Source organism: Lissotriton vulgaris, chromosome 9 (assembly GCF_964263255.1).
Source record: "Lissotriton vulgaris chromosome 9, aLisVul1.2, whole genome shotgun sequence".
Lineage (NCBI taxonomy): Eukaryota > Metazoa > Chordata > Amphibia > Caudata > Salamandridae > Lissotriton > Lissotriton vulgaris.
The window spans coordinates 978,180,690-978,204,159 of NC_141697.1; the positions used below are offsets into that span (position 1 = coordinate 978,180,690).

The window sequence follows — 23,470 nt, forward strand, 5'->3', positions numbered from 1 at the left end:
ATACTGGGATAAGAATGGACTTTGACCAAGAGTCTAAAAGGCCAAGTTTGCAAGTAGCATTTAATACCCTCAGTAAAATAGGGGCCCATAGATCTAGCTTGAATTTGTAACTGCCGACAGTATGACCACCCATTTAGTTGATATGCACAGTGTGTAATTCAAGCACATACAAATAATGTAAATTGTCATGCTGCAGAGGAAGCAAGTTTTAGGTTATGTGACAGACAGAGAGAGACAGATACAAGTATTGGAACAGCAGCAACCTGTGCAGTTTAAGGCGAACTGCAAAAAAAAAAAACATGTGAAAATTAGTGATTGTTACTTAACATGTATTAGCTTTAGAGAAAATGAATTTACAGTTGACAATTAAACTAAATTTTGCATATATGCTAATTATTAAGTAAACTGCTGTTACAGAAAAACAGTGAGAACGCAAGATGTCAGTGATTTAGAAGTTCTGAGTCAGCATGTTAAAAAGGCAAGGTTGCTGTCCGGTCCTGCTAGTTTTAGTTAAATAACATTCGCTGTTGCAGTTAATTACATAAATAAACGTTGCAAAAAGGAATTGCCGAGGCTGTGTGTCACATTATAATTGCCACTCTGCTGCATGTTTGCTGCCATTATTATCCTGCTGTGGCTTGTCCTCCAAACTGACATTAACATAAATGCAATAAAGTTGTAATTGTGATAAAGGTGGGCTAACGGGGATGCAACAACAGGGTGGACGGTCCACCGGTGGAAACAGGTCAAATGTGAAGTGTCAAATAAGAAAAAGAAATCCGGATAGTGAGAACAATTTGTGATTACAAATTGGCACAATTTAAAAGATATATGAAAGGGTGGTGGACATGGTACGATTTGAAACCTTTTTGCAGGGTGGTCAGGAGGGGCGGCTTTTGTACCTCTGACTGGGGGTCAGGATTGTCAGTGGAGACATCCTGGAGGACCATCGGGGTCCGGTGTATGCCCAATGGAAGAGCAAGGCTCTTACATCCACACGTGGGTCAGACTAGAGATGCAAGGGGGCAGTGGAGCCTGCATAGCCCCGGGAGGTGCTGCTTGCTCTGTGCACGGTGGGACACTCCATGTATGCGGTGATAGCATGTGAAAAGGCACAAAGTACTCTCCACGGGAGGCTGAACTGGTCGGACCCTCACAAACAAGCAGAGCCCCAGCACCACCACACCCCTTCCCCAGTAGAGAGCGGGCTCAGCACGGGTGACCAACCTATCGATCAGGGTGTCGGCCACGCTCCTGGTATTGCGCCATCTCGGAAGATCTTGCAGGTGTATCGGAAGACCAGTAAGTCGCCCTTAGGCCCGAGAGGTGTGGGAGCCTTAAGCTCGGGTGCAGCAGCTGGCGCCACCGCCGGCTGCTTCATTGCACTCTTCTTTGGCCCTGCTATTGTCATTGCGGCGCATGGATAAAAGAAGGGCCTGGCCTGCCGCAGCTGTCACCTAATACCAGCACACCCCACTGCCGGAAGTTGTTGCCGAAAGTCAATATTCGGGCATTTTGATTTAAGACCCGTTTCCCAGAAATAAATGACCTGTTCGATGCGCATGCGTTAGGCAAGACATCACACTCCCTTCAAGTCTGTTAATATTACGCGCTTGCCACAAACTCCCCAAAAATTATACGTGTGTGGAAAACACACTCGGCTGGGGCTGAAATATTTTAAGTATGTTATTATGACGCGCTTGCCTCAAAATAAAAAAAATGTATACGTGCCTGGGAACACACTCAACAGGGAAACCTTTGAAGTGTGTCAATAACATTACGCGCTTGGCGGGAGCCGCTGCTGCCCAGTCTCTGTAATGGAAAGCAGAGCACCACTTCCACCCACCCCTAAGAGGAGGGAGGGAGCAAGCACGAGCTAAAAGGACCTTGCGCAAAAGTGAAACGAGCCTGCCTCCGAGTAAAAAAAAAACAAGAGAGGGGAAGATGAAACATGCGCTCGCCACGACTTTTCTGTTTTTCTGCCGTCCCACTTGGACGGCCTGCTTTCCTTCTGGTGTTAAAGATTTATTATCTTCCTTATGGGGCCATCTGTTTGGCCCCATAAAGATAACATACTTTTTACGCCAGCAGGAAGTCAGGGCAGTCCGTCCAAGTGGGACGGATGAAAAAGAGAAAAGAATACGTCACCATGACCTCTTTCCCAATGGCTGGCCACCGTTTAGCGTAAACGGTGACGCCGGCCGATGGGAAAGAGAGGCGGGGCTTAAAGCCTGCTAGTGAATTTCCCTCTAAATCATTAGATCTCGCCAGCGAGAGTGCGCATGCGCAGCCTACGCAGGCGAAACCTAAAAAGGTCTTTAAAGACTATTGGCAACTTGGAAATACGATCACATATCGAACAAAAAAAAGAAATTATCACCATTGACACAAGGCAACGCTTTTACAGAGCACTATACAGCAAATTGCAACAGTGACCAGTGTTGCTTTGAGATCATAGCAGCTCTGGGACTACCTATCAAGGATGAGAATGTCTTGATCCAATCTAAAGCCTGGAGATATTTATAAATATCAGCTGATCAGCTGATCAGAAGGCAATGGCAGATATTAAAACAGAGCCTTTTACATTTTACATTTACTTAGATTTAAAAACGTGCCTAATGCTTAACTTAAAACCACACTTTTGGTGTATTCATCAATGGATTCTGGATACATACGACACCATCAGACATTCCCTCACAATATAGGTTTTGTTGGTTGAAACAGAAATAGAGGTGAGCAATTACAAAACGTACTCCTTCCAAAATTTATTTATGAGTCACAAAAAAAAACAGCATATGGGATAAAATCCCTTATTTGCATCCTACTCCCTCAACTTCTCCATTACAACCCCCCTCTCCCCCACGCCCACTCCTCAAAACATCTTTAGGTATAGGAGCATCTAGGATGAACCGGAAAAATCAGTCCAAATAGTTAGTATCAATGGCTCTCTTCCCACAGCACCTAAGAGTTGGATTCCCAGCTCAGAAAGGGGGATGGAACACTGATTTTATGGAGAAGGACAGAGAAGGAAATGCACAGGTTCCTCTACCTGCCCCATGCCAATTCAGCCGCTGCTTCTTCGTGCTGTATGAACAATGATGGCGGTACCATTACTAAAAGTGAGAGGCCAATATCAACACACAGTGAAACAGGGATTGCCAGTTCAATTGCAGGTAATGTTTACGGCAAAGGAGAACTTGCCTCAAATTCTATGGCTCAACGTGTGAAACTGATCTGCAAAGAACACTGGAATCAGAGCAATCAAGGACCACATCTGCATGTTAAAATTAACATCTGACCGAACAATTCAAGTTCCTGACAACTGTTTCGGCATATTTGGCTGCTTTCCCTACTCCCAGACTTCTCTCAACCACCCCACTCAAAGGTAGTATCAGGGTTTTTCTTTCCATTTAAAACAAAAATAAACGATTCAATGTATATATATTACACATTTATAAAAAAAATATTCATTGCATCTTACAAGGTTTAGAAACGCATTGGTTTTTCTCTTCTCAATTTTTTTAAATACCAGTCTGTAAAAATGTACATTTGCATTGATTGGAAATACAATAAAAGAAAAAGTCTCCACAGAACCTGCATCTTCATCCGATTCAGTTTGTGCTGCTGTCACCCAAAACTTCGTCAACACAAGTTTCATTTCCAGTTTTTTTGTTATTTTTTATGCTTTTATATAAAACTAGTTCAGTTTTTACAGAAATAATTATTCGTACACAAAAAGTGAATCTCAACTGCCTGATCTGACCCCTTACAATGTGCATGTGTACAGGAAGAATGGTGTTCATCTTTCTGCTCAGTGAGCCTGTGCAATGCGGACAGTAGCATAAGAGAGTAAGGGGGTGGGGAACGGGTAGCATGGTAGGATCGATATTCCCAGTAGGATCCGATGTGAAAAGAAATCAGACAGTTCTGTTCATCCACATCGAGACTGCAGCTCGTCCAAACCAGCAGAGGCAGTATGCTAATTCTCCAGGACGGGTTCAGGCTTTCATTTTGCAGGGCCGCTCATCAGACTGACAGCTGCAGCGCCTCCAGAGGACACAATCCATCACTCATTCAATGCCAAGATGATGTCATCTTCCAGATCTGAGTTGTCTGAACTGTCTGCTAGAGATAGGGAACAAATGAAATAACGTTAGTGGTCAAAACCTGTTCTTGTGGCAAAATTCTGACAGGTAAGGGTTAATTTTATTTCTTCTACAGTGCATTATCTTTCCCTCCTATTCTACCTCCTTCCCAGCCTTTGTACCCCACTACCCACATAAAATCAGGATATTGTCACCACCATGTCCAATTTAGATGTGAGATTGAGAAGCCTCCCTTTCTCGTAACTGGAAGGCTCATTCTCAATGTGTGGGTATCCCTGACATCTAACAGCACAAACACACAGTTACTGTGCACACGTCAGATAAGCAATTCGGTATAAATGTATTGCAGGACACAAAGATGAAGCTGTTGGTTTGGTGAAAACTTTATGTGATTCTCTTTGTGGAATATACAGACGCCAGCCGACACGTGTTTCATCAAGCAGGACGAAGCCTGTGAATCATCAGGGCTGTGAATGGCTGTGTCTACTAGAAACATCCCTCACGGTGCGACATCGTAACCGACTACCGCAGGTTACCGTTACAGTCGTACCCGACTGTTCCTTTGAAGCAACCAGTTCTCCTCTCATTCTAGCACGCGGATTACCCAGTCTACCTTTATACTCTACGTTACCCGCATAAGACTCATCACGCCATTCACAGCCCTGATGATTCACAGGCTTCGTCCTGCTTGATGAAACACGTGTCGGCTGGCGTCTGTATATTCCACAAAGAGAATCACAAAGTTTTTACCAAACCAACAGCTTCATCTTTGTGTGTCCTGCAATACATTTATACCGAATTGCTTATCTGACGTGTGCACAGTAACTGTTTGTATGTTTCATAATGTTCAGGCACCTCATGCCTAAATATTAGTTAGACGTTACAGGGTTTTCCTCTATACTGTCTGCACCGTTGTATCTTATCGCCTCCATCACCATACCCCACCCGCACTGTTTGAGCGCCCCTCACCTGCACATACCAAACCCACAGCAGAGCAGACATCTAACAGCACAAGCACGAAAAATCTTCACCAGCTATTTAGTAGAGTTTTGGCGAGCCATTACTGCTTTTTGAGTGCGTTTGCCACATGTACAAAGCTGTAATGCCTGCACCTATGCTTGGCCTTACTAGCCATTTGGAGTTTGTTTTATGGTCAATGGAAGAGAGTGGGCAGGAGGGAGTTGATAATGGGCAAGAATTACTAAAAATGTATGTGGCTCTTAAACATTTTCAACTTGTGGGTAGATTCCACAGAATCTGAGATAGATGAAAAAAATCACATTAGGCAAACCTTAGCAAACAGGTTTCTGTGAACCTAGTAGACATAATTTGCACAACTACGCGAGGAAGAATATTGACAGGACTTCCAAGATCATCGAGGAGAGGTCAGCGTGGTGAAAAGACACCTTCTCAGGAAGCTCAGTGATGGTAGGGAGTACTAAAGCATTCTTCCTTTCCTATGGAGAGATCATTTCAATCTTTTGGGGGGATGGTGTGGTCTCGTTGTAGAAGGTGGTGTAGATAAGAGGCATGGCTTTAGCCACAAGGATTAGTGCATAGCCTCGATCCTTCTGAAATTCCGTAAAATTCTCGGAATCAGAATTGTGAGGGGAAAGTTTCCGTCCTGTCCAATAAGAAAGAAAGATAACCTCGTACTTAAAGTTTTGGTAGGTCTCAAGAGGATTTTGTAATGTCAACTACATGTTTCAAAGATGGGGGTTAAAAACCCTGCGAAGGATTTGCCACTCATTTCACAAGACACCTGCTTAAGACCGTCCCACATTGCAGATGAAGCAGAACATGCTCATCCTTCTGCCAAAGAGCTACAATAAACTGGCAGACCTGTGGGGAGTCGGTTTCCCCTTCGATTTCGGATGTAAAATAAGTCACTGGGACAATAAAACTGTCACTGTCTTGTTGGTCATGAAGTGATCCACTTCAAGTTTGATTTTCATTACCGCTTCAGGAGGAAAGTATCCTCTAAACAAGCGGGAGTACAAAACTGCCACAATGAACTGAAACTTTCTGTAGGGAACCAGAAACGTTTTTGGATCATTTAATGAGAACTGCCATTTGTGGATGATGGATTGTGGTGTCAGATCTAAAATGGTCTGTGGTGGAACAAGACAGTTGTTCAGGCATCGGTAGCATTGAACTTTCCGCTGATGCAGAAATCCCGCAACAAGGGCCAGGATATTAGTTTAGATATGAGGCACTAAACCAAACCCAACTGGTAGGATTTGTTTACGATTATGAACCAGAGGTATATCCTGTGTTCCTACAAGGATGAGGCACTTGAAATAAGCATCCTGAAGGTTCTAAGAGCAAAATTAGTCAAGTCTCTTGATTGTTGACAGCCCAAGTTAGCATCAAGAGGGGACAATGCCGCGTTAGCGTTCCGAAGTAGCAAATAGTGGGAGTAGTATCCATGTCCTCTTTCTGGGGGCGACACTGGCTTGATTTTTCTGGAGAAGAGCCTTTCCACCACTTGGAAAAGTTGACAGATTGCTGCAAAATGTTGCGGAGGTGGACCGAGGAAGGCTTGTCAATTGTAGAGCATAGTTCTTCTTAACCACCTAGAGGTCTGCATATCTGGTTCCAGTGGTGGTTATTAGAGGAAAAACCTTATTTTCTTTGGAATGTAGTTGACTACCTGAGATGGTGACTAGGAGGACGGCTGGCCAACAAAGTTGTCACTGGTAATTCTTAGCTCTCTGTTGAGGCAGTTGATCAGACTAGTTCTTCCCCATTAAGGGTCTTCTCTTTGCCTCTGTCCTTCCCAAGCTAGAAAAGGGTCCACCTTGGGCGTTTGACCAAATTAACTCCCGTGCTCTAAAATACTGCAAGGCCTTTTCAGGCTGGAGAAGAGGATGGCGTCTGCTGGGTGCCACTCGGATGGCACTCAGTGATTTGGTGTGAGTGCAGCTGTTTAGTACTGCTAGAAAACCTCATCAGTCATTAAATCAAACAAGTTCATCCCATTGCATAAGATGCAGGATTTCTGGCCTACAGGACTTGAACCATGATGATTGCTGTGTAGACAGGGTGGTGTTTATTGTTAAGTGACACTCTTGCACAGCGTATGTTTCTGATGTGCAGTTTTGATGCCTAGAAACTGGCCATAAGCAAAAAGAACAATTGATGGACTGAATGCAGAACAATGTAATGCATTCACCCCAGTACAGCGATCTGGGCCTAAAAACGATCTCTGTACTGGGTGAATGTATGACTTTGTTCTGCATTCTGGCCATCAATGTTTCTTTTTGCATTTGTCACCTCGAGTGGGGCAGGTATGCCCAGAAGTGGGTCCTGTGCTCTCCATGCCACTGGAGTCAAGCTATCCTTGCTGATGAGAGCTGAACGCCCGAAACCGGTCCTAGGATGCTTGTTTACAGCCCAGGGAGGACCTGGCCTGGCAGTTCGGGCTGGACTGTTCCCATTGAGCGCAGGGTCAAGACTGATTTGCATATGGCTGAGTCCAAACTGGAATGGCAAGGTGAGAAAAAAACGATGGATTTAGGCCCATATCTCTGTACTGGATTGAATGTATGACGTTGTTCTGCATTCTGTCCATCAATAGTTCTTTTTGCATTAGAAACTGGCCATAGCCTGAGATCAGGGACGCATGGTGGACAAATCGTGCCAGAGATACAGAATTAAGCCGGCCATGATCGCACTTACACTGGTGTGCCACAGGGAAATGCGGTCAACTGGAGCCCGAGCCCAGGGGCAGATCTGCCTAGAATGCTTTTCAATACTAGCCACGTGCTGCTCAGGTAGCGGGATAATTTGCTTCCCAACAGCCACCTGCCCAGCACAGAAGTCATGCACAACTGCAGCTGAAAAGAAATCAGGAGAGCAGTCTGTGCCAGACTCGGACTGATAAAGGCATGTCCAAAAGGAGGAGTGGAGTTAGACTAACCTGTGCATGTTTTCACAGTCACCAGAGCAGAAAGAGGCTATGATCATGGTCTTGAGCCCAGAAAAGGAGCTGAACTCTACCATGTGTGCAACAGTTTAACTGCTAAACCAGGAGTAAGACTGGCTAGACTCAACGGTGCAACTATGTCGTCTGACTAAGTGCTTTTATCACAGAGGATTCTCTGCTCAAAGAAACAATACCCTTCTCCTGGATCGTGACAACAGGGTTTGTTTGGAACAAGTAGACTGGAACTGGAGTTAGAGGATCTTGCAACCAGGTGCTTTATCTTCCCCAAGGTTACAGATAGCACACGAGTAGAGCCAGGGACCTACATAAAGGAGGGCCTTAGTGAGATGCATTGCTAATTTCCCAGCATGAAAAGTGCTTAGAAAAGCAACCAGAGGTAAAGGCCCTACACTTACCTCCTAACACTTTCTCCAGGTGAAAAAATATCAAGAGCCTTTCGGGATTAGTGCACTGACCATGCATGCAAGCCTACTAGTTCTGGAGGCAACTTGCATGACTGGTAGCGCATGGAGCACAGGCCTGCACTGGGTGACTTCCCACATACGAGACCTAGCTCATGTGGGTCAGCTGCTACAAATGACTGATAGTAGGAATGGCATAGATTACAGTCAGATTACTGAGCCACAAACTACCCAATTTGAGGGAAGGGGTAATTACAGCAAGAAAAAAAGACAAGAAAAGGAGTGCTGGCTTCATTATCTATGATCCAAGCGAGAGAGGATTTTATTCTGAGCCACAGAGAAAAGTGGAAGAAGGGACTGGCGAGGGCACGAATAATTGCACAGATGGGCCCGTGTTGCATTCGACTTGCCCATGCCTTTGCGATATCGTTGAAGTAGTTTCTTAACTTGCCAAAAGGTGGCCAAATGCCCGTAAGCGGAGAACAGAAGAGACAGGTGTAAAACAGATTTATCTGCATAGAGTGTAGCACTCGCATCTTCTCCGAGTCTCCCGGTGGCTGTCATCCTTAGTTATGCCCAAACCGATGCAAGGAGATTTGGTCATCTACGTTTCAAATAAAATTATTTGCACTGCCCACTCCTTCGATTCCAAATCACAATCTTCATTAGCAGTAACAGTATCCTTCTCTCCAGCAACAAAAACAAGGAACAGCAGCATCATGATAATAAATGTATACATTCAACCTAAACGTAAAATTAGATCAGCTAAGGAAATGTGCAATTTCGTGGAAACATGCACAAGAGAAGGCCCTACCACTGAACTTATCCTGACTGGGGAATTCAACTACAGTCTAATGGGTTCCACCGCAGACAAAGAAATACTTCAGCAAAACACAACTTGGAACATTCCACTCCAAGGGGAACCACACTCGGGCAAATAAGGTCAATCAATCTTGGAGGAGCTGGAACATCTTAGCCTAAGGGCTTTAAAAGGCAGGTCAGTCGAAGACAATCCTCCAGTAACTACGCACAGTTCACTGAGAACAAGCACAATATTGGATTACACCTTCGTCTCCATATGTCTATTCCATCGAATCACATCATTCTGCTTGGCGAACAAAGGCAATAGTGATCACGGGCCGCAGGAAATTAAGTTAAGAACCATACCTCCAGCATTTGAACGCTGCCGGGCTTCACATGGAGTAGACGTTACCATCAATTTAAAACTAATAAAATTCAAGATTGCCACTGTCAGCGAGATGCTGGATATTGAAAAGCAGCACTTTATTGCAAGAGTAGGAGAAGGGGAAGTCGAGAAATGGCAACATTTTTCAAAAAAATGGAAGTATATGCATCAACAATCAAACCTCCAAACCAGCAAAGATTTAGTGGCACAAAACCCCAATGGCACACTGCAAAGCAAGAAATCAAACTCGCCAAAAAAACACATCTACCAATCATTAAGATATCTCCGGCAGGAGCCCAACGACAAAACCCAATCGAAACTACAACTGAGCCAAAGGGCAGATTTGAAAAAAACTAAAAAGAAATGTCAATAGAGACATGGAGGAGACATTCTGGGTTAGGTTATTTGCGGATATCAAACACAACAACAGTGCCAGATTCTGGAAGACCATAAAATAACTCTCCTCAAACATTGCAGAGGAAGATTAGGTAAAATACCTAAAATCCCACTTCCAAACAAGTATGGAACTTCGGGAACAGGACCTAAATGCTCAACAAGAACCAGATCGCCCATTGACAATCAAGGACGGTGTGGGAAGACACACCAACAACTCTGAGAAAACAAGGGGTGGCTCATCAATGGAGAACCTCCAGAGCTCTCACGTAACTGCCATTAAAAGGCAGATAGGCAAGGGGAGAAGGGAAGGTACTCCTGGTCCAAACGGAATTCCACCAGTAATATATAAACAGGATGCAATATTCTGGGCTGAAGCTTTTGATCCACTGTTTAGAGAAATAAGGACGCTAAATATTCTACCCAGCTCCTGGAAAGGATCAATCATTTCCCCAAACCACAAATCCGGTGGAAAGTCAGTACCACAAAACTATCGCCTAGTAGCCTTACTAGATAATGAGGCAAAATATTTTACTAGAACATTACTAGAAGACCTCCAGGCATGGGCCACACATACATCTGCAATACCCCTATAGCAGACTGGGTTCGTAAAATCAGTCGGAACATTAACTAACATCCTAAGCATGGCTATACTCTTGGATAAGGCTTCGCAGTCACCCCTATACTTATGCTTCATTGATTACAAGGCCGCCTTTGACCACGTTAACCGCTCTAAATTGTGGTCCAAAATGCACACATGGGGGCTGCCACAGCCCTTACTAAACTTGCTGACAAACTTGCATACCGATATATGGTTGCAGGTGAAGTTGGGCAATGGATCTTCCCTGTCAAGACGTATACCTACGGACAAACATTTGAATCAGGAATGAGTCTTGGCACCACATCTGTTTAACCTTTACATAGCCAACTTAGTACCACTCTTGATCAACTATAATTCACATGCCCCAAAACTAGTCTGCATACTTTGCCTCCTGTATGCAGACGATATAGTCCTGATCAGTAAAAGAAAAGTAGGGCTACAACATCTTTTAAACGTAACATGGGACTTTTCCAAAGCAAGTGACCTATCGATCAATCTGGCTAAAACGAGAACCATGATTATCAGGAAAAAAAGGAGACAAACTGGAGCCTGGTTCTAGGGAGAAACAAAATCGAGGACACGGCGGAATACAAATACCTGGAAGTGAAGCCGGACGCAGGGGGGCGCTTTTTGGCACAGAAGAATAACATCAGGCGCAAAGGACTAATACTGGCTACCACGCTCAAAACATTAAACTCAAAACTGACGGGACCCTCAATATGTCCCTTGATTGAGGTATCCCGGGCTAAACTACTGCCAACAATTACGTATGGCAGCGAGGTCGAGAAAGGCAGAGACGCCAAAATACTTGATGCCACAGTAACAACAGCATACAGGGTCATCTTTGGGCTGCCCAAACACACCTCACCCACGCAAATCAGGCTTGAATTTGACAGTCGAAAACAAACAGTTGCCAGACAAGGGGGCCTTCATTGCGTGGGAGAAAGTGTGAAAAGCTCCGCAGGGCACACTCAACGAAAAGCTATGGAAGGAGTTACCACAACACGCCAAATCACCTGCCTCAGAATATCCTTGGATGCTTGTTTCCAGTCCAGGGAGGACCTGGCTTGGCAGTTCGTGCTGGACTGTTCCAATGGGGCACAGGGTCAAGACTGATTTGCATATGGCTGGGTTCAAACTGGAATGGCATGGTGAGCAAAAAAACGATGGATTTAGGCCCAGATCTCTGTACTGGGGTGAATGCATGACATTGTTCTGCATTCTGTGCATCACCTGTTGTTTTTTGCATTTGTCAACCCGAGTGAGACGGGTATGCTCAGACGTGAGTCCCGTGCTCTCCATGCACAGGAATCAAGCTATCCAGGCTGATGAGGGCTGAAAGCCCGAAACCGATCCATGGATGCTTGTTTCCAGTCCAGGGAGGACCTGGCTTGGCAGTTCGGGCTGGACTATTCCCATGGGGCACAGGGTCAAGACTGATTTGCATATGGCTGGGTTCAAACTGGAATGGCATGGTGAGCAAAAAAACGATGGATTTAGGCCCAGATCTCTGTACTGGGGTTAATGTATGACATTGTTCTGCATTCTGTCCATCACCTGTTGTTTTTTTCAGAATATCTCTATAGCAGCCTAAAAACGATGGGGTTTATGTCAGCTCTGGGACACACCAGCAACTACCACCATTTTAAAGAAACTAGTGTGGAAGACAGTGAAACATTTTCCTTGCTGGAGGACAAAGCTGCACTGGCAAAAAGGGCCCACGGCTGGATGACTGTGAAATCATACACAAAGCTGGCCAGTCAAGCTTACTTCAATCTGGGCTATGGCAAAAATACAAAAATTGCTTTTATAAAGCACAGACTGGGGATGCTACCCTGTACACAACACCTCCAACCCTGGCTAAGAGAAAAAGCGAGTCCCCTTGTGCCGGTTAGGAGGATCAGCTCCTGAAGATTTGCTGCATCTGCTGTGTTCCTGTAAAGAACTCCTCAAGGAACGGAAACAACTGTTGAAGCAACATTTTAACCAGCAGGGAATCCGTACCAGGAGGCAAGCCCTGCTGGCATGCTTCGCACCCGATGATCCACAACTTAACTGCTGCTTTGTGAAGTACCTGAGGCTGTGTGAAAGTAAAATGCTGGAAACGCTGATTTAAGGAAACCTGGCGTCAAATATATGAGCGATTTCCCAAGACGCAGCGAAGAAATTCTCCCCACTCAAAAGAACTCCATTTTGGATGCACAAGGTAGTCTGAGTCCACAGCAGTTAAGAACACGCAAATTGGAGCCGATGGTACTTCAATACGGGGGTTAACTGTCAAGGTGATAAGGTCTTCAAACAGGGGGTGGGAAATTTGCTGACGGCCTGGAATGCTGCCTGCAGCACGCGGACGGAAAACAGACATTTTTACTGTAAAGCTGTTTAACCAGGAAAAAGTTTTTTTGAAATTTTTTAACATAACATCCAAGAAGGATTGTGTAGTATATGAATTTATTTTGCTTTATGAACATGTTGGTTCTTTGCAACAGTTTTAATTAACTATGCAAATAAATGTATACCTTATACATGTCTGCAGGTGCAGATGCTTGCTTGTTTGTAGAGGGGATGAAGTAGTGAACGTCTTTCTTTTCTAAGCTTGGGCAAATGCAGATTACGTGGACAAGATCTTCTGGTCCTTATCACGGAAGGGTTAAATGACATCTGGGGCCCTGCCCTGCTTTTCCACACACTCTGCTGTTAAACCACCTGGCTTTCAAAATATATATATATATGTATATATTGCCACAGCCAGTTTCCCTCTCCTTGAAAGTAAAACTAGGGCGCACTCCGGATGCAAAACCAATCATCTTTATTCACAGGGGATCAGCATGACGCGTTTCAGCTGCAACCCCCTGCCATGTGCCACTGCCACTGCGATCTCATTTTCAAAGTTATTCGGCTATCTAAAGTAGAAGAGTGCACACCTGTGTTTCGTTGGGGGAGGAGTCGCTTTTATAGTTCAACACGTGAAACTGCAACTCCCAGAGTGCAGTAGTAGTCCTCAACGTGCTGCAAGCGGCGTTCCTGTTTACCAGTTTTATTTAAACCCCCACAATTGAGGCTGGTCGACAACGAAGTCGGGTAAGGGGTCCCAGTGTTTGTTCTGGGCATGCAAGCAGTTTTTGATCCGTACTTCCAGCCTTTGCATCGCCGTAGATACACAGTCCGGGACATCGCTCCAGTAGCAGTGTCTCTCCATGTTGTCATGGACTTTTCTCTAAAAGCGGGGGTAATGTTCCTCAGCGATGTTAGGCGGTCCATGTGTATTATATATATATATATATATATATATATATATATATATATATATATATATATATATATATATATATATATATATATATATATATATATACCAACGTAATCCAGATTATGGATAAATGAATGAATCCACTGGAGCCATGGCCACAATTAATAAACGGTCTCTTTATTTTATTTATCCAAAAAGTAATTAATGAATTATGAATGGCTGAAATGCGTTTAAGGGCAATGTGAAAATTATTTTGTTTACTCTGCTGAAAAAAACGGAAGTATTTTTACTATGTTTATTAAGTGGAACCCTGCACCTTTAAATGTGTGTACTGCACTTTATTGAACCACCCTTGACAAAGCAGTGAGGTAACTGCGAAACGTGTCGGGTTTACCCGAAGCCAAAATAAAGAGACCGTTTATTAATTGTGGCCATGGCTCCAGTGGATTCATTCATTTATCCATAATCTGGATTACGTTGGTATCTGTGGGAGTGGCATTCCCAGCCGTGTTGCCCGCCGTGATTCGTGGCTTGTTCTCTTGCCAAAACTACGTTGGATATATATATATATATATATATATATATTTTGTGGGGAGCTTGAACCTACAATATGTTGAATAATCAAACTATCCGGTATCAGATTAGGTCAAACTATGTTTTATTATAAATACCACTAAAAACAGGTTATAAAATATCTTCTCTTCATTAAATCACACACCCATCATTGCATCTTGAATTCTTACAAGATATATATATATATATATATATATATATATATATATATATATATATATATCTGCAATACCTCGCAGCTGCGCTCACCTTTGGTGAATTACGACGCAAGGACCAACTTGTAACAGCATACATTATGTATTGTCTAACAGACAGACTGCCATGACTCGTTTCGGCCGTACCAGCGGCCTTGGTCACATGGCGTTACAATATGCTCAGCCCTATTTAAAGTGCAAAATGCAGTCACATGTCATTTGATGGATATAGAAGAAATACTATCAGTATAAATACATATGCTTTGTATTTATAGTTACATTACTAGCTGTATAAATACAAAAAAAACTTTATATTCATTTTAGACATTTTTATATAACTAAAAATGTCTATAGAGTGTTTTGGAATAAAAATAGCGTGTTACAATCACATAGCGCTATTACATAATACCTGCATAAATGCTGGTTCCAATCTCCAAAACATGTCTAAGTTATTTTATCCTCATCCATCTGACACTACATATCTTAGATTCCAAACTAAAACACGTGCTCACCAATACGTGCTCAAAATCATAACTAAGAAAAAAACTAGTATATTCTATTGTTACATTAAAATAAATGAAATCATAAAGTGATCAACTAATATCATAGAACTATACAGAAGATACGGTATGTTCAATTATAAATTGTTATCCAGTCACTAGGTATACTTGACAATGCGTATTCTAAACGATCATCATTATCTCAACATTCATCATATAACTGTATTTTGCTCATATACCTATTTTGCATATCATGCATTACCACGAGGGTAGCATACATTGAGTAGCTTATAAAGTGACCTCGTGCTATAGTGCAATTAATTCAAAGTGACTGGTGCATAGAGATTTCAGAAACTTGACAGCGAGGGAAAATGAGGAGATGAACGAATAGGGGAGAAGGGAAAAGACATTTTCATAAGTGTCAGTAGAATCTATTTCAAGACACAATTTTATAAACTAAATGCATACAGTACTTAATGTGATAAACAGTATATTAAAATTCATTAGACCGGCATCCAATTAATCATGCAGTTAAAACGAGTTACAACAACACTATAAAATCGACCTAATATAAAAAAGGATATCGGTGACATTACTAAAACCAGCAATCATAAAAGACACTTGGATAAAACTACCCTAATATCTAAAAGACGGCTAAAATCAATTATGTCTATCGTATACATCGCAATTGTGAATATGTTTTCAATAAAAACAATATGATTTACACAATATAAATATGTATAAATACAAAGTGTGCAAATTGTTCAATGTATTAGTCCATTTCCTCTTTCCGGTCTGACTAAAGTGCTGATAATATAATATTTATTTTTAACTTATGGGTTTCAGCATTCGCGTTATTGACTTTCTGATCCTTTAAAATTACAGAAACAATAGAAAGATGTCCATACAATGCAAGACAAACTTTATTTTTAGAACTCCGACACTCGCAGAACGCAGCCAGCTCGTTTTGCAGTGGGAAACAGCTTGTTCAGGGCTCAATGATTATTTGATGGAAGACGTGTGATGGAGTGCTTTCAGTTAGGTATGATTAGGGACAACAAACCGCGTATTTTACGAGTACTCATGTTAGATCTATTGGTCAATGTTCGAGACTTCTCGCCCACTATTAAGATGAGCAGCCTATTTCTATTGCAGAGACTCTAGACATATTTAGATATAATCAAATTTAAGACTTAATGAATATTACTAGCAGTAACAAAATGGCCACATGCTAGTGAAAGCAACAGCGCTAAGAAACACCATATCGATCGCACAAAAATCAGTAATTATTTAGAGTAGTCGCACGACACACCGTTAAAGAAGATGAGTAACTAGACATTTTGATGGCTACTACTAACTGCAGATTTCTCACATTTAGAATAGATACCCATCAGTACCCCCCCCCCCCCCCCCCCGAAAAATCAGAGGGTCTGGGAAAACGATGAGAAGTCCTGCAGGATGGAGCAGGTAAAACTGTCCTCTCTGCAGACTTGACAGACAATGCGTTAAGTAGTACTTGGTGAAGGTATCCATATGTAGCAGCCTGGCAGATGTCCAATATCCAAACACCATTTGCCAATGCAGTTGTAGCACCCTTTACTTTGTTGGAATGAGTGCATGGGCTCTCACAGGCCTCCTCCATAGTCCGCCCATTACCATTTCTTTATAAACAGAATATTTCACCTGATGTAGGAAGCTAGCTTTCTATGTAGTGTACAAAAAATGAGGTACACTATGCAGAAAGTCATGTTGACCCCTAATGGTTTACAGGGCATACATTTTTAATCCCAAATGCTCTATTTGTGGTAGTGTGGGCGAGCACTTCAGGCTTATCAGAAGGTAGAATTAATCATTTGTTGTACACACTGAGTAAATAAATAAGACACTTAAGAAGAAACTCGAGACTAATTCAGAAAAATAACACAGATTTTTATATCATTTTACACACCAAGATTGCAATCCGGTAGGACCTTTAGACATTATACATTTTTACTGGTAAAAAAGTAGAAAATAACAGCTGTCAGATTTGAGGCATGAGCCTCAAATGCGGTAATGTGAGAAACAGTCACTGCATAGGTACACTTACAAACTATTCTCATGGTTACTTCTCTTGGACTTAGGGTGCTTAGCGGGAAGTTCCAAAGAACCACCAGCAGTTTTGATTTACCTGACCGGGTGTGTCCAGATGCAGAGGTGCTGGTTGCAATGGTAGTCGCGAACAATATGCGTTAAACTTCATGATGAAACCTGTAACAAGAAAAAGGCTGGAAATGGGAACAATTCCAGCTGTTGAGGGTCTCTGGAACAAGGAGTACAGCCGGTTGGCTCCGACGCGGGGGCTCAGGTGCAGAGGTGTTTTGTCTGGCGTGCCACTGGTGTTGAAGGCTTTTACTACTTGGGGTCAACCTGGTAATAGGGGGCAAACAGGACAGCAGGAGCACTCTTGGTGCTGACCTCGCTGATGATGACGTCCCTAATTGGAAGATTGGTCTTGGCAGGGTGGGTGTCCATACTGGACACTTAACAAGCCTTGACTGCTGCAAGGACTCCAGTACCCAGGCTATTGGTTCTGGAGGCCACAAAGACCTTCTCCTGGGGCGCAGCTTTCTCGGTGGACCCAGTGGTCAGCAGATTGGTGTATCGGGCAGATGCGGTCAGTGACTGCAGAGAAGTGGCTACTCTACTTCAATGGAGATGCTAACTGGTTGGCGAAGTGCTGGCAGCTATCCAAGGCTTTAGGAGGATGAACAGCTGCTGGACAAGTTGGATCTTTGCAACTGTTGAGCCAGCAGTAGACAGGCAGGATTTGCCGCCAAATCTGGAGCTGGTCCACAGTTCGTGTTTTTGGCTTTTCTTGGTCCTTCCACTGTTCTCGGTTGAAGAATCTTGAGTTCCTGGTGTCAGGGGGCCACCTAAATACTTATTTAATGGGTGTTAAGGGAACTGTAAGGCAGTAGCTAAAGGGCTACATACCCCTGGGGTGTCTACATCACCTATATGACCATTTCCTGTGGAGAGTGGACATAAACCGGACCCAGAGTTCCTAATTCCACTAAAAGCAAAATGGTGTAAAGTACATGCCCTGCTGCCTGTGTCATATATATATCACACCCTGCCTTAAGGACTCAGGAGGCCTGCCAGAGGGGTGACATACACATGTACAGGGGGAAGGGTACCCTTCTAACTTACATGCCCTGAATACCATGGTACTATTTACTAGGGACTTACAGGTAAGTTAGCCATTTCCAATTGGATACAGAAAATGTGACATACGCTTTTGGGGTCAGGGCACAGGCATCGAGGTCTGGGTCGGAGGTCTCAGAGCACTCTCAGAGTTGAAAGCCAGAGGCATCAGTCAAAACACTGTCGGAGGGTGGGAAAGCGGGACCATACAAAAAGTGGCATTTAATTAAAAACAGCATCCGTACGGTGACACACAACACCATCTTACAGCGTGCAAAGGAATTGCTAAAAACTTTTCTGGATCCAGCCTGATGCCTGGGGATATTAAGAGGTGAGGAATCTGCGGAATGCCTCAAGGCTGGAGATGCAGATGATGTTCAACAGACAGCCCCGTTGTTGCACCCACTGGAAGGAAAATGCTACTTACCAGTATGCATCTGTTCTTGGCATGTACAGCTGCAGAGTTACACACTGTGCATAGATCGTCATCTAGTGTTGGGCCTGGATGTTTGCACTGGTTTTTGCCCTGAAAAGTTCTTTGGAAGTCACAGGATAGGCAACTCCTCCTTTGGATCACATTGCGCATGGGCATCGGCTCCATCCTCATTGTTTTTTGCCATTAGGGAAATTATGGAGCTTTGCAAGTAAAGGAAGGATGTCCATGTAAGCTGTTTCTAATTAAGATAATACTGGAACAGATAAAGGTAGCCGGGGAGGAGGATGGGCGTGTGTAACTCTGCAGCTCTACATGCCAAGAACAGATGCATACTGGTAAGTAGCATTTTCCGTTCGAGGCATATGAGCTGCATATTACACACTGTGCATAGATTATATAGCAGTACCCACTCTTATCAGCGACCACCCGTATCTGTTGCAGTAGTTTGAAATAGTGTTTTGAGTACAGCCTGGCCCACAGTAGCTTGTTGTTTAGTTTGCACATTTACACAATAGTGTTTTGAGAATGTGTGTGGTGTAGACCAGGAAGCTGCTTTGCAGATGTCATCTAAGGGAATATTCCCTAAAAATGCCATTGAAGCCCCTATTTTTATTGCAGAGTGGGCTGTAGGAGGAACAGATAACGTATGTTTAGCTTTGTGGTAGCAAATTTGTATACATTTGACAATCCATCTAGCTAACCCAGATTTTGATATAGGGTTGCCCTTGTGTGGTGGTGAGAAAGACACAAATAGTTGTTTGATCTTACAAAAGGGTTGTGTTCTCCCAATGTAGTATAGCAATGCTCTTTTGACAGCTAGGGTATGAAGAGCTCTTTCTGCGACTGTTTGTGGCTGCGAGAAGAAAACAGGCAGTTCCACAGATTGATTGAGGTGGAAGGGAGAAATGACTTTAGGAAGGAATTTAGGATTCGTACGAAGAACGACCTTATTATGATGCATTTGCAGGAAAGGTTCTTGAATGGTTAGTGGTTGTAGTTCACTAACTCTCTGTAGAGAAGTAATAGCTACTAGGAACGCAACCTTCCATGTTAAAAATTGCAGTTCACATTTATGTAATGGTTCGAAAGGAGGTCCATTAGCCGTGTGAGAACAATGTTCAAATTCCACATCGGTGAAGGTGGTACTCTGGGAGGAATTATTCTCTTAAGGCCTTCCAAAAAGGCTTTTATAGCAGGCACTCTGAAAAGAGATAGATGCAGTCTATTTTGTAAATATGCTGCTATGGCAGCGAGATGCAGTCTAGTAGACATGTAGGCTAAGTTACATCTTTGGAGGTGTAGTAAGTAGCCTATGATGTGTTGAATAGACACATCTAGGGGATTGATATTGTTGTTGTGACAATATATTACAAAACGTTTCCACTTGGCTGCATAGCATGCTCTAGTGGTTGGACAGCTAGCTTCTTTTATGACGTTCATGCATTCAGGAGGAAGGTTAAGGTAACCGAATTCTAGATTTCAAGAGCCAGATCGCAAGGTTGAGCTGAGCTGGGTCCGGGTGTCTGATCTCTCCATGGTTCTGGGTTAAAAGACGTGGAGATAGGTATAATTTTTGGTGCGGTAATACAGACAGTTCTTGCAACGTGGTGTACCACGGTTGTCTGGCCCACGTTGGAGCAACTAGGATGAGGGTTAGAGAATGCTGCTGTAGTTTGCGCACTACTAGTGGCATGAGTGGTATAAATTGGTATGGTATAAATTTATATGCATAGTTAGTTAATTAAAACCGTTGCAAAAGTGCCAACATTATCAACCCCCCCCCCAAAAAAAACCACAATTTATATACATTTACAATGCATTCCTTCCTAATTATTAATTTTAAAAGCTTCTTAAAAATAAAGCAGAATGAGATTTTTAAAATGAAGCATCTTCAATGGCAAAATGTATAATTTCTGTCCAATTGCTGCCACCGCATTCCACACTATCCAGCCAAACTTTTTGCAGACCATTGACAAGCCATTCTGACCTTGGCGAACCATCCCTCTTTTACATATACCATGCCCTCAGGTACTTTTCTGTCCGATCTCCGCGTACTGCAGATGTAAATGTTTATTTCTTTGAGAGGAATTTCTTGAGTGCGCCTCAGAACATTTGCCCATGTCTTCCTCTACATGAATTCCTTGGGTCTCCATTTCAGGCATTTTACTATCGCACAGTTTCAGATACTTCACCAGGCTACAATTCAGTTGTGGATCATTCGGTGCAAAGCATGCCAGTAGAGCTTGCCTCCTGGTGCGAATCCCCCTCTGATTAAAGTGTCGCCTCAACAGTTGTTTCCATTCTTTAAGCAGTTTTTTACAGGAGCACAGTAAATGCAGCAGATCTTACGATGCTGAACCACATAAGCGGCACGCAGTGCCCGCTTTCTCTCTTAACCAGGGAGGAAGATGTTGACTGCAGGTTATCAGCCCCAGTCTGTACTTCATGAAAGCAATTTATATATTCTTGTCATACCCCATATTGAAATAGGCTTTGGCGGCCGAGTCCGTATATGTCTTTAATGTCATCCAGCCATGGGCCCTTTTTGTCAATGTGGCCTTGTCCTCCAACAAGGAAAGATGTTTCACTGTTTTCCACACTAGTTTTTTGAAAATAGTAGTAGTTGTTGATGTTTCCCAGAGCGGACATATGCCCAACCCATTTAAACTGCTATAAAGATATTCCGCAGTAGGTGATTTGGAATGTTGTTCTATCTCCTTCCATAGCTGTTCGTTTAGTGTACCATTAGGAGCTTTTCGTACTTTGTCCCATGCAATAATGAATGCTACTTGCCTTGCAACTGTTTGTTTTTGAACACTGAATTCAAGCCTAATTTGTGCCGGTGAGGTGTATTTGGGCAGCGAGTGGCATGAGTGGGAGAGGCAGAAAAGCGTACGCAAATCTGCCTGACCAGTTCTTCCATATCGCATTACCTTTGGACAGTGGGTGTGGATATCTGGCGGCGAAGCTTGGGCATTTTGCGTTTTTGTGGGTGGCAAAGAAGTCTATCTGAGGTTGTCCCCACATCTGAAAGAATGGTTGAAGAACTTGCCGATGAAGTTCCGACTCGTGGATCTGTTGTGTTTGACGACTTAACAGATCTGCCATGGTGTTTTGTACCCCAGGAACATGTTGGGCTAAGAGGAATATGTTTTGAGGTATAGCCCACCGCCATATGTTCTGTGCTAGCTGAGAGAGTTGCAGGGAGTGTGTTCGCCCTGTTTCTGTATGTAATACAAGGCTGTCATGTTGTCTGTGCGGACTAATACAGCCTTGTTTGATATTTGCTTTTGGAATGCTTTTAACGCTAGGAATATGGCTAGTAACTCCAGGTGGTTGATATGGAGTAGCTTTTGTTGTGGTGTCCACCTGCCTTGCATGGTGTGTTGCTGCAGGTGGGCTCACCAGCCGGAGAGCGATGCGTCCGCTGTCAAGACTATCTGAGGAACTGGCTCTAGGAACGGTGGCCCTTTGGAAAGGTTTTTGGTGTTCCACCACTGCAGAGAGCGATGAGTACGACTGTCCACCAACACTAGATCTCTCAATTGACCTTGAGCCTGGTTCCATTGGCCTGCTAAGCACTCTTGGAGAGGAAACATTTGTAGTCTTGCATTGGGCACTATAAAAATGCAAGAGGCCATTATCCCTATGAGCTGCATGAACACTCTAGCTGGAAGGAAGTGTTGTGGTTGAAATTTCGTGAGAAGAGCTTGCATGTTCGCTATTCTTACCGGAGAGGGATAAGCTAGCGCTGTTGAGGTGTTTATTGTGGCACCGAGGTATTGTTGTAGGTGGGACGGTTGCAGATGGGACTTGATGTGGTTTATTGTGAACCCCAAGTCGTGAAGCAGTTGGATAGTGGCATGAGTGTGTTGTACACACTGGTTGTAGGAGCTGGCTTTTATGAGCCAGACGCCTAGATATGGGAAGACATGAATCTTCTTAAGTGTGCTGCCAATACTGCTAGGCACTTGGTGAAAATTCTTGGTGCTGTCGTGACTCCGAATGGGAGTACTTTGAATTGATCGTGCTGACCGTCTATTACAAATCTGAGATACTGCCTGTGAGCATTATGAATGGAAATGTGGCAGTATGCCTCCCTGAGATCTAGAGTAGCAAGTAAGTCGTTTTGTGAAAGAAGAGGAAGGACCTGTGAGTGTGACCATGTGAAAATGGTCTGACTGTATGTATATGTTTAGGGGTCTGAGGTCTAGAATAGGCCTTAGAGAACCATCCTTCTTTGGGATAAGAAAGTATAGGAGTAAACTCCCTTGTTTTGTTGGTGCAGAGGAACTGGTTCTATTGCACTTTTTTTCTAGTAGGGATATTACTTCTTGCTTTAGCAGTAATAGATGCTCTTGTGACATTGGACGCTGTCTGGGTGGTATGTTTGGGGGGGTAGATGTTAGTTCAAGACAGTAACCTGATTGAAGGAATTGTTGTAGTCTTCCCCCCACTGCAGTGGAATGGTGAGGGGGAAATGGAGGAAAGTCATTGGGTAGGGGTGGAGGCAGAGCGGGAGTTGTTAGTTTTGCCTCTGCCTTTGTTATTGTTACCCCTGTAACCCCCTCTTTGGTAGCCCCTAGTGAAGGTGGATTGGCTAGGGGTCTTTTAAGAAGTGGAGGGGCTATTGGAAGAGTAGCCTCTTGTGTTGCCTCTGTAAGATGAGCGACGAAAGGAACGTCTGGGAGCTTGCGA

General features: G+C 43.5%; 1 protein-coding gene across 5 annotated transcripts in view; it reads right to left on the reverse strand.

Moving 5' to 3' along the window:
• Positions 1–2,752: 2,752 nt before the first annotated feature.
• DCAF1 (DDB1 and CUL4 associated factor 1) overlaps positions 2,753–23,470 on the reverse strand; it is a 1,123,544-nt gene continuing 1,102,826 nt past the window's right edge. For 3 of the 5 annotated variants that reach the window (XM_086938831.1, XM_086938833.1, XM_086938830.1), the window contains exon 24: positions 2,753–4,125. In XM_086938831.1, the coding sequence (XP_086794957.1) occupies positions 4,067–4,125 (59 nt within the window). In that variant the 3' untranslated portion in view covers positions 2,753–4,066. The remainder of the gene's footprint in view (positions 4,126–23,470) is intronic. The other 2 variants (XM_086938834.1, XM_086938832.1) reach the window with 1 other exon arrangement.